Source organism: Acomys minous (assembly GCF_964271855.1).
Source record: "Acomys minous genome assembly, chromosome: 12".
Taxonomy (NCBI): Eukaryota; Metazoa; Chordata; class Mammalia; order Rodentia; family Muridae; genus Acomys; species Acomys minous.
In genome coordinates this window covers 30,175,838-30,188,464 of record NC_140493.1, presented here as the reverse complement: position 1 = coordinate 30,188,464, position 12,627 = coordinate 30,175,838, and the positions used below count along the sequence as shown (strand labels likewise).

At 37.0% G+C, this 12,627-nt stretch overlaps 1 protein-coding gene across 5 annotated transcripts in view; it reads left to right on the top strand.

Moving 5' to 3' along the window:
- Positions 1 to 12,627, top strand: part of CSMD3 (CUB and Sushi multiple domains 3) — a 1,109,294-nt gene that overhangs the window by 1,059,052 nt on the left and 37,615 nt on the right. For all 5 annotated transcript variants that reach the window (XM_084749143.1, XM_084749142.1, XM_084749141.1 and 2 more), the window contains 2 exons: positions 10,012 to 10,191; positions 11,653 to 11,826. In XM_084749143.1, the coding sequence (XP_084605269.1) occupies positions 10,012 to 10,191; positions 11,653 to 11,826 (354 nt within the window). The remainder of the gene's footprint in view (positions 1 to 10,011; positions 10,192 to 11,652; positions 11,827 to 12,627) is intronic.

Sequence of the window (12,627 nt, the reverse complement as noted above, 5' to 3'; positions counted from 1 at the left end):
CTTCTAACAGATTTAATGTGTCTGGTTTTATTTTGAGATCTTTAATAAACTTAGACTTTAGTTTTGTGCAGATTGATAAGTAAGGGTCCCTTTGAATTTTTCTACATGAAGACAACCAGTTAGACCAGCCCAATTTATTGAAGATGCTATCTCTTGTGTTTCATCCATTGTATGATTTTAGCTTCTTTGAAAAAAAAATCAATGTCCATAGGTGTTTGGGTTTATTTCTGTGTCTTAGATTTGATTCTGTCGATCCACCTGTCTGTTTCTATGCCAGTACCATGCTGTTTTTATTACTGCTGCTCATTCGTACAGCATGAGATCAGGGATGAAGTTACCTCTGGAAGACCTTTTATTGTTTAGGATTGTCTTAGCTATTCCCATTTTTCAAATGAAGTTGAGAATTCTTTCAAAGTCTATAAAAATTTTGTTGGGATTTTGATGGGAATATCATTTAATCTATAGATTGCTTTTGGCAAGATGATCACCTTTATATGTTAATCCTACCAATCCATGAGCTTTGAAGATCTTTCCATCTTCTAATATCTTCAGTTTCTTTCTTCAGAGACTTGAAGTTATTTTTATACAGATCTTTCACGTGCTTGATTATAGTTACACCAAGATACTTTATGTTTTTTGGCTATTGTAAAGAGTGTTGTTTCCCTAATTTCTTTCACAGTCTATTTGTCTTTTGTGTAAAGGAAGGCTACTGTTTTTTTAAAAATTCATTTTATATCCAGACACTTTGCTGAAGGTGTTTATTAAGTGTAAGAGTTAAGTACTTTTAACAGCAGAAGAAATACTCATTCAAGAGTGCAACAAAATTGCCCCCCCCAAAAAAAACGCCCCAGGACAAATGGTTTTTGAGAAAATTTCTACCAAACTTTCAAAAATGACTCAATACTAATACTCCTCAAACTTCTACAAAATAGGAACAGAAGGGACATTGCAAAACTCATTCTGTGAAGCCACAGTCATCATGATACTGACACCACACAATTACTCGCTAACCATACCCAAGAACACATCAAATAAATCATTGACCATGATTAAGTAGGTTTCATCCAAGGAATGCAGGGAACATTCGACAGATATACTAAAATACATCAAGGTAATTTACCGTATAAACAAGTTGAAAGAAAAAAGTCCCATGATAATTTCATTAGATGAAGAAAAAAAAACTTTGACAAAATACAACAGCATTTCATTATAAAAGTCTTGGAGATATCAGGGACACAAGGTCCAAACATACCCTAATAGCGGCTATATACAGCAACTGAACAGACAACATCAAAATAAATGGAGAGAAACTCAAAGCATTTCTACTAAAATCAGGGACAAGACAGTGCTGCCCACTCTTGTTATATCTCTTCAATATAGTACTTGAAGTTTTACCTAGAACAATAAGACAATGAAAAGAGAGCAAGTAGATCATTATTGGTAAGGAAGAAATCAAAGTATCACTATTCACAGAATATATGCTAATAACCACCTTCCACAAAATGGCTGGATACAAGACTAATTAAAAATGTCAGTAGCCCTCCTGTTTAAAAATTACAAGCTGAGAAAGAAATTAGTGAAAAAACACCATTCACAATAGCCACAAATGATATAAAGTATTGTGGCATATCTTTAGCCAAGGAAATAAAAAACCCTATATAACAAGAACTTCATGTCTCTAAAGAAATAAATTGAAGATACCAGATAATGGAAAGATGTCTCATGCTCATTGACTGGTAGGATTAACATAATAAAAATGGCCACCTTACTAAAAACAATCTACAAACTCAATGCACTTCTCATTAAAACACCAACGCAATTCTTTACAGACCTTGAAAGAGCCATTCTCAACTTCATATGAAAAAAAAAACAGAATAGCAAAAACAATCCAATAAAATAAAAAAATTCTAGAGGTATCTCCATCCCTGGCTTCAAACTCTACAACAGAGAAATATTAATAAAACCAGCTGGTACTAACATAGAAATAGACTGATCAATGGAATTAGATAAGAGTATCCAGAAATAAACCCACACATCTATACACACTTGATATTTGACAAAGGTGCTAAAAGTATACAATGGAAAAGAGACAGCATCTTCATCAAATGATGCTGGTCTTATTGGATGTCTACATGTAGAAAATAGAGAAACAGATACATATTTATCACCTTACACAAAACTCAAGTCCAAGCAGGCCAAATATCTCCAGATACAGTAAATCTATTAGAAAAGAAAGTGGGAAAGAACCTTGAACACATTGGAGCAGGAGACAACTTCCTGAACAGAACACCAACATCTCAGGCTCTAAGATAAACAATTAATTGGGACTTCTTGAAATTTAAAAGCTTCTGTAAGGCCAAGGACACTGTCAATAGAATGTAATGAGTCTACAGATTGAGAAAAGATCTTCAAAAATCTTATATCTGAGAAAAGACTAATATCCAAAATATATAAAGAACTCAAAATATTAAACATCAATAATCAAAATAAGCCAATTAAAAATGGGACACAGAGCTAAACAGAATTCTCAACAGAGGAATCTCAAATGGCCAAGAATTACTTAAAGAAATGCTCAATGTCCTTAGTCGTTAGAGAAATGCAAATCAAATGGCTCTGATTTTCCATCTTACATCCATCAGAGGGCCTAAGATCAAAAAGTCACATGGCAGCACATGCTGGCAAAGATGTGGAAAAAGGGCAACACTCCTCCATTGGTGGTGGGAATGCATACATGAACAACAACTTTAGAAATCAATTTGGCATTTACTCAGAAAATTGAGAATAGTTCTACCTCAAGACCCATCTATACCACTCCTGGGCATGTACCCAAAAGATGCTCCACCATACAGCAAAGCTGTTTGCTCAACTATATTCATAGCAGCTTTATTTGTAATAGACAGAATCTGGAAACAACTTAGATGTTCCTCAACTGAAGAATGGATACAGAAACTGTGGTATAATTTACATAATGGAACTTTTCAGGTATTAAAAACAAAGAACTGTTGAAATTTGCAGGCAGGTGGATAGAACTAGAAATGATCACCTCGAGTGAAGTAATGCTGACCCAGAAAGACACATGTGGTATGTAACTCACTTATAAGTGGATTTTGCCATATACTACAATGAACAGATCCAAAGAAGATAACTAATAAAGAAGATCCAGGGAAGGATGCTTACATCTCGTTCAGAAATGGAAATATTATAGACAGAGGTGGTAGTTGAATAGAAAAAATGTTAGGAGAAGGAAACCTATATTAGGGTGGAGATCAGACCTGGGGAGATTGGGACCAGTAATACAAAAGTCCTGTAGATAAAAGAGAAACTGTGGACACGTGAATGCCTCGAACAAGCTGGAGATCTAAGTCAGGGTAGGTTCCCAAGCAATATGAAAGGGACTCTAGCAAAGACTCCTGGTAGCAGAATCCATAGAGAATGAAGAGGATCCCCTCTAACTAGACAAGTATCCTAGTAGAGAGAGGGAAACACCAACCCACAACAAAACTTTGACTCAAAAATTACCCTGCAGGCATAAAGATAGAGCAGATAGAGCAGAGATTGAGGGAATGTTTAACCAATGCCTGGCCCAACCCAAAAAATACAACGTGGGAGAGAACCAAACCCTGACACTATTAATGATACTTTGCTATGCTTGCAAACAGGAGTCTAGTAGAGTTGTCCCTTGAGGGGTTCCAGCCAGCAGTGGCTAGAAATATATGCTAATATTTACAGCCAAACATTGGGGGAAGCATAGGGAATCTAGTGTAAACTTATGGGTGGGGGGTGGTGGAGAAAAGGACCTGGAAGTGACAGGAGTGTCACAAGAACACCAAGAAAGCCAACTGGCCAGGGCCCAGTGGAGCTTTCTGATACTTAGGTAGCAACCAAGGCCTTGCATGGATTAGACATAGGCATCATACAAAGATATAGCTGATTAGTAACTCATGGTACATTTGGGTCTTCTATTGAGGGGAGCAGGGGCTCTCTCTGACACAGACTTTCTTGCCAGGTTTTTTATTACTTCCTCTCTGGCAGGATTGCCTTGCCAAGCCTCTAGGGAAGAGAACATGCTCTGTGTCCTGATGCAACTTGAAGAGCTGGGGTGAGTAGGCAAGGAAGCTCCTCTTCTGAGGAATAGAGGAGGAGTTTCAGAGAGGGAGGGAGAGAGAGAGAGAGAGAGAGAGAGAGAGAGAGAGAGAGAGAGAGAGAGAGAGAGAGAGAGAGAGAGAGAGAGAGAGAGAGAGAGAGAGAGAGAGAGAGAGAGAGAGAGAGAAGAGAAGAGAAGAGAAAGGATGAGACTAGGACATGAGGAGGATGCTACCACCAGGATTTAGTGAATAAAAAAAATAAACTAGGTTATTAATGTGCCTCTCCCTTTCCATATACACCAGATATGTGTATACCCAGTACCTGGAGCCCATAGTATATTTTGTACACATGGGATTTTGTGAAAAAGGATTTAGTGTTCAGAGCAACCACAACAAAACAAAATTTCTCACTGATTGACCTGGAGGGTCCCCCCCCCCATCCTTTATTTCTTCCTTGCTCTCTCACTCTCTTTTTGCTCTTTTACAAACTAGAATTTCTACTTCCAAAATGACCAATGCCCAGTACATGCATTTGGCAGATCTTACTCATTTGAGACAGAGCCAGTACATTAAGTAAATCAATTTGAGTGATAAGGATTCTAAGGCTTTTCATTCCCAACAACCACCATAGAAATAGTCATTACTAAATCTTGGTCCCAAATCCAGAATGAAACCTTTCAGAGACTTTTTTTTTCTTCTTATTGCAGGTAATTCTAAACACAGGGATAATCTCCCAAGAGAGGACTAGGTGAGGAATAATCAGAAAACAGAATGAATGCTAAGATATGATCTGCTTCCTTTGAAGGAGAGGGTGCCATGTCTCAGTACTGTTGTTCTAGACCTTGACCTATTTCACTTTCTAGGAGACAGATATCAGTGTTAGATATTTTTGTTTGTCACGCTCAAAGTGGGGCTTACATTGGGAGAAAGTGGGTAGTAACTAGTTATCTTGCAGAGTATCCACAATGCACAAAAATCATTACCACAGTCAGGAATTATCTGGGCAAAAATAATAGTGCCAATGTTGAGGTTCAGATATCCTCTATCTTTGAGATTTGAAAAGAAAATTTACATTCAAATTGAGAGACAACTTAAGTTTACATTCCTAGATAGTTGCTTTAACATTATTTTGTTGACACAGTAGTATATATTCTTTTGTTGGCAAAGCCTTAGTATATACCTTTAATCCCTTTGGCTAGAATACACACCTTAATCCCTCTGGTTGGAATATATACATGACACATCTTCATTCCCTCTGGCAGGAAATAGTGTACACCTTTAATCCAAAAACAGTGGTGTCTAATTGAGGGGCAAAATGACCAATCAGAAAGGGATTTGGCAAAATGAGTGAGGGATGGGATACAACCGCCTCTCATGAGAACAAACAGGAAGGAGAGGCTATTTAAGAGCAGAGAGAGGAGAGAGAGAGAGAGAGAGAGAGAGAGAGAGAGAGAGAGAGAGAGAGAGAGAGAGAGAGATATGGTACATGAGTTCTTGGGGATGGTACAGTAGAGTTTGGGAGCTGAGTTGGGGAGGAGGCAGTTCAATTCAATTCAGTTGAGTTTTGCAGTTGCATTCAGTCCCATTCAGTTCCTGCAGTCAGTGCAGTCCAGTTCCTGGAATTCAGAGGCAGTTTTTTTTCTAAGCAGAGCAATTCAGTAAGAAGTTGAGAGAAGTCAGTGAGAATCAGTCAGCTTGGAGAAGAGTTTTGATCCCGAACAGCTGAATTAAACCATCCAGTGAGAGTTCAGAACTAGAAAGAGTAAGTCTTGGAGCCTGAAAGCATTCTCAGTCTAAGTTAGCAGACTGAGATCAGAAGCTGAAGTCTTCTGGCCTCAGGGCTTGCAGAAGATTAGGTTGTATGGAGGCTAGAAGCTTCCAGGCCTAGGTCTAGGCATAGATAGAACAAAACTAGGTACAATCATGGCTCAGCCCAAGTCACATATTCCTAAAGCTTGGGTATGGCCCTTATCTCATGCCCTCATTTGAGAAAATAAAAACAACATTTTCAGTATTTGGTCTCTCAAAAAACATACATCTTGCTGCTCTAGAACAGTGAACAAAGATTAACACCATAAATAATTTAACTATATGTCTGAAAAGGGTATATAAAATATTAAAATCAATTAATTGGGCCTATAAGTGAAAAATGTACAATGTTCATTACATATTCCATTAAGATAAATTTCATTGGAGAAATAGAAGAATCCAGAGGGTCCTAGAAACTTACAAGAAGAATATTATGACAGGCGGATCTAGGCCCAGGGGTCCTGCTCAAACTATTGCACCAGCCAAGGATAATGCGTGCAATAAACTTCAAACCCCTACCCAGATCTAGTCAATGGACATGACATTCTCAACAGTTGAGTGGAGAGTTTGGACTGACGTTCACACTAACTCTGGTGCCCCATTTTTGATCATGTCCCCTTGATGGGGAGGCCTGGTGGCACTCAGAGGAAGGATAGCAGGCTACCAAGAAGAGACTTGATATCCTATGAGTATATACAGGGGGAGGAGGTCCCCCTCAGTCACAGTCATAGGGGAAGGGAGTAAGGGGAAAAAGGGAGGGAAGGAGGATTGGGAGGATACAAGGGATGGATAACCATTGAGATGTAATAGAATAAATAAATAAAATATATTAAAAACAAAAAAATACAAAAAAATTTATGGAGCATGTGATGTTATTTTATTTTAAAAATATACATTCATATGTTCACAAAAGAAGTAAAACTGAAAATAGATCTAAGATAGTGACAAAAATTTGCCTAACTACCACAGTTATCTTTTACTTATTATATAGAGATCCCATTTGTAAAATTTATGATAAATTGTACCAACTGAGTAAAAAGACTGAGCATAATTCCATAAAATAGATTGAATAATTTAGAACAATGTAATTTAGGTGGGTTTATTTCTAAACTAGAAATTCAATTACTCTGTAAACTCATGAAATTGTTTATTCTATACACAAATATTTAATCTCTTATGGTGATGCATGCACTATACTATTCTCTGATAATACAAGAACAGAAATTTCAGTCTTGTTATCAATTAGTATATGCATGTATTTAGGGATTTGGGTTGCTTTTGAAGATTTTCTGTAGAAAACCCATAACATCCACTATGGCATATTAACGTCTCCAACTTTAGAATAAAGCCCTAAAGAGTTACTGTTCAAGATTTTGTCTACAAAAACCAAAGCCTCCTCTGATAGCTGCAAACAAATTGGTCGTGAATGAATTGACTGGCAAAGCAAGTGCTATTTACAAAGACTGTTGCTATTGGAAACTGACTCTTCTACTGGCCTTTGCTTCATTAGGAAGTCAGGAAACAACCTCTTCTGAAGCTTTTGTTGTCATATGTTCATTCATGCAGCCAGTGAAGTGATCACAGCTCCTTCTCAGTGCCTGAGTGAAACACAAACCCTCGCTCTCCTCCTGTGGTGCATGAACCTCAGCTTATGAGCACTCTTACCTACTCCATGGATATTCCTTCTTGCCATGGTTCAAATTCAATGTGTAAAAGGTCCTGTCCAGACAACAAGACTTTGTGGATGTACAGCTAATGTCCTCTTTCTCATTAAGAATCTGGGGTGAAACCAGGAATTAACCAAAGAAGTGCAATAAAATACATGTAAAGTCTATAGTCAATTTTATATGGTGGTAAATTTGGAAGCCAGAAAAAGAAATAGTTTTGGTAATGTGCAGGATTATTTATTTCCTATACAAATCTGTTTTATCTTGTTAAGATTTTTCTTATTGATAATAACTGGAAGAAAAAATTTCATGCTACGAATTTTAAGATAGAGTTTAGGTTGAATTTGACTAGTTGAAGTCTACCAACTAATTTACAAGCCAAAGGATTATATATGACATGCCCTACATATTATTCCTCAACTTTAATTGAAACATTTATACTAAAGACCCTTAGGCTCCAAAAGAATAGAATCATATAAAATATTGACATTAATTAATCTTAATAGAAAACTAGTAATAATTTAATCATAGTGTTATGGTGTTTCATTTCTCAGTTCAATCTATGTAAGTGACATGGAATCTTCAAATATTAGGAAAAGTTAACTTGAAAAGAATTCAGAAGACAGGGATATTGGCATTTCTAGCAATATATAGCTTACAGAAGCTATTTGGACGATTTGGTAATTCATCAGGGTCAACCATATTAAGTGTTATTTTATCTGCATATGTTCATAAGCATAACTTATGTCTTACTTTCTCTAATTGCCTCAAGTTTCTTAACTAACTCATTTCGCAAATCATACTTAAAAACAATTGGCTTTTAACAACATCAAAATTATTACTCTGGGTTTTATTTTCTCCAGAATTCTGTTTTGTGTTATGTTTGTTTCTCAACTGACGCAAGTGTGTCTCAAAGACTTTTCTTAGTAACAGTTTAAATGATTCATTATATATGCAGACAGCACGGACTAGATCTTATTGCAATGGATACTAAGCCTGTGTTGAGTAAGGATTCCATACTTAGAGTTTAACCCTCATTGATGGCAATCCCAGTTCCTGATCTACTCATTTTTCTTCTGTAACAGAAGCCCATTGGGACAATGGGCATGAGTTTAAGGACACTGTCTTTGATCTCTGACCTCTGTAGTGTTCTAGCCTACCAAATCCTTACAGCCTGTGCCCCCTTCTCTGCCTGGGTTCCCTATTTATGTTCCTGCTGTGAGATCAGTATAAGAATGGGCAGCTGTGTCATTGGCTAATAGAGGTCCTCACCACAGTATTGTCGGTTTTCATTGTGGATGCGAGTTCAAATGTGGAAAGTCAGAAATAACACAATAGTTAAAGTTCACGGCACAGCAAATCAACGTTTCTCTCCTGTGCTTCAACACCATAGAGTCTTCCGCATATATATTATGGCTGTTAGCTTGATGTTTTCATGGGACTCCTAAGAGCAGGTATCTTTCTTTTGACTGCTCTAGGGACTCTTTCACTCCTATTGTGTTGCTTTGTCCAGCCTCCAAACAAGGGCTTTAGCCTTGTCTGACTGTATTTTGTTTTTTTCCTGTTTTGCTATTGTCTCAAGTCTGCTGATTTCTGAAAAGGAAGTGGATAGAGAGTGGATCTGTGGGAGGGGGAAGTTCTGGGAAGCTAGTAAGAATGGAGGAAGCAGAATCTGTGGTCAGGATAAATCGTATGAGAAAAGAATCTACTTACAATAAAAATAAATAAAATGTGTGGGTTTGCGTGGCCAATTCATAATACCCCTAGCACACTCATTCAACAAGAGGGACTTCAATGTCTTAAGAGTATCCATTCAGCGGAGGTGATAATGAGATGTTTAATATGAGAAATATGGCCACAAAGAATAACACAGATATCATTTGTCTTTAATATCTTATTTTAGTTTAACAAATCTTTTACCTTAAGGTATTTATGTATTTATTTAATGTATCCATGTATGTGGGGATGCACATATGTTATATCATTCATGTAACTTGAGAGAGCAACTTTGGAGAATCAGCTCTCTTCTTCCAACACGTGGGTTCTAGGGTTTGGCTTCAGGTTGTTGGGCTTGTTGACAAGAACCTTTACTTGCTGGGCCACCTTGCCTGTCCTGTGTTCCAGTTTCTTAATACAGTTTCTCCATGATTGCGTAATGCAAGTTAAAGTGCTCACTGCACCAGGTCAGGGTAAAAGAATGGCATTTTAACTAAGATTATTCAAGGTGTAAATGGCAGTTTTGAAACACCATGGACAACATGTACAAAGACTCTTTATGATTATAATCAAGACCTGCCAATGTGCTCTTTAAATTCGGTCATGTTTTAGGGCTAAACATAAGCATGAAAACTCTTTTTTCCTACACATAAGATAAGCATGTCTTGTGCTTAGTACTCAGTGTTAAATAGGAGCCCTGGTAACCATACTACTCTCTAATTTGGTATCTTTAGTCATCAGTTGTGGAGACCCGGGTATACCAGCCAATGGACTGAGATACGGGGACGATTTCGTCGTTGGGCAAAATGTTTCTTACATGTGCCAGCCAGGCTACACTATGGAATTAAATGGTTCCACGATCAGGACATGTACAACTAATGGCACATGGAGTGGAATCATGCCAACATGCAGAGGTATGAAAATAGTTCTGTCAGCATTGCCAAGTAATAACCATTACACATTTTCTTGTTTATAAGCAAATTCAACGTGTATTTAAGTATATACTTATTCTGTTTTATCTTCCTGAAACCAAAATGTGGAGTGGTTTATTTTAAAATATAGTGTAATGTGAGATATTTCAAAATAGTAGCTTCTTCAATCTTATTTCGGATTGTAGCTAGTGATGCTGATCTGCAGTGCAGCACAAGAACAAAGCACAAACACTGTCCAGTACGTGTTCACCAATGACACTTATTCTAGTAGGCACATATTTGTAAAGGAATCTAACTTGAACAAGTTGTAACTTTGATATGCTCAGTCACTTAGACCCATCCTTTTAGAGACAGTAAAACAAATTCTTAATTTATAAAGGCTAGTGTGAATAACACTATTTTAATATTAAGTTAAAGGAAACTTTTATTTCAGATAATGATGTTCTATGACATCTTTATTTTGGTAATTGATGGTGTTTATCCATACATCCCTCTGTGCGGCTAAGAGTTGGTCACTTGATATGTACGTAACTTATTTTTTTTTACAAATATAATTATTCCAATGTGTTTCTGTTTTTGTAATGGCTTACATTTTCTGAGTAAAATTAGAGATAGTTTCATCTTGTAGCCTGCATATTAATATCAATATATGTGAAATTCCCCGTACTGATCCACACATAGGTGTATACATTTCATAAGTTGTTCTGTACATTCATTTATATGTATAATGAAAATCAAAATACCAGCAAATTCAAAAATTTGTCTCCACCTATGGGTAGTCATCATAACAGAATCTTCTAAGAGTCACACTTACGGGTTTGTTATATCCTTTTGCTCTCATATCTGACACTTTTCCAACATGACTCTTTCTAAGGATAACACAAGCAAAGCAAACCTAAATTTTAAAAATTAATTATATATTTACAAATATACTGGGCTTTAAAACATGACTCTGCATGCTTTCATGCAGACTGTACACTGAATGCTGTAATCAAAAACATGTTTTTTCTGTATTGGAAAATGCTATGAACCTGCTTTTAAACACCCAGTTTCCATGCTGAGTCTAAACCTAGCCAAGGCACCCAGCTCATCAGCCTTTCTCAAGGTCCTTGGGAAATAATTTTATATAAGAAGGAAAACTGTCACCAGTTGCAGCGCGATAGAAAGAAAGTCACCCCCTTTCTCTCCCTATTTAGTCTTGGGAAGCTTGTTATTTTGTGAGAAGAACTGGTAGCCATTATGCTGCCAAGAGAAAGCATTCTCCTCCAGGGTTTCATTTTAGGGATCTTGCAAGAAAACTAACAGAAGAATAAGGCATGCCACACGGTATTGTCCTCCAAAAGGTTAAGTAGCACATATGCAGCTCTTAATGATAATTATTTATTTATTTCACACTGAGGGCACTTCAACAGCTGTGTCTAATTACTTTTAATGTAATTGCAGCTGTTACCTGCTCAGCTCCTCCCCAGATCTCTAATGGAAGGCTGGAAGGAACAAATTTTGACTGGGGCTTTAGTATCAGCTACATCTGTTCTGCAGGATATGAGCTGTCCTTTCCCGCCGTTCTGACCTGTGTGGGCAATGGTACCTGGAGCGGTGAGGTCCCGCAGTGCTTACGTAAGTGGCAAAACTTCTTATAATAACGGTAACGTTTTAAAGTAATATTTGCTGCTTCAACCTTTCAGATTTGCTAGGCCATACTCACAGAGGTTAAGCTTCCTACAAATACACAATTAAGATTTCAATTTAAAAAGTCATTTTCATTAATGTGGCTATTCTTCATTTACTCTAGTCATTATATTCCATACAGTTCAGAACAAAAGGCTGGAACCAAAGTGCCTTCTTTCAGTAAAAATCATTCTTTTAAAAAATATTCCTTCAAAGTAGAGAATCATTACTAATCAACCAGATTAAGAATCTAATTATATTTATTGTCCTGTTCTGGTAGGCATGGTCTTACATAGCACTCAAAGGAGCCATTTCTAGGTAATATTTCTAGACTTCCCCAGTGTTGATGGAAGGTACATTAGCCCCTGAGTCTCTTTTGACAATAAGGATTATCTTGGACAAACACCAATATGATCTCACAGTTTGAAGCCACTCCTAGACAGACACAGCTATAAAGTTTTATAGAAACAAATTTCTCCATTTTGATATGAATGAAAAATTTATATCTGGGAGTCTCCTAACCCAAGCAAGTGCCTCTTAGAGACTCATACTAAAATTTATGTTCCTCCAAAGAATGCTGACTAATAGAGATTTTGGTAACAGAAGTGGTTCTGTAGTATCAGAAATATAAGGATAACCTTTTAGAGTATCTTGAATAGGCTTCCCAATTTGCCTATACCAAGAGTTCAGCCTTCCAGTTGCTAAAACCTCTCATAGAAGCTTGAAGAGTACTGAAATCCCCATGGTATG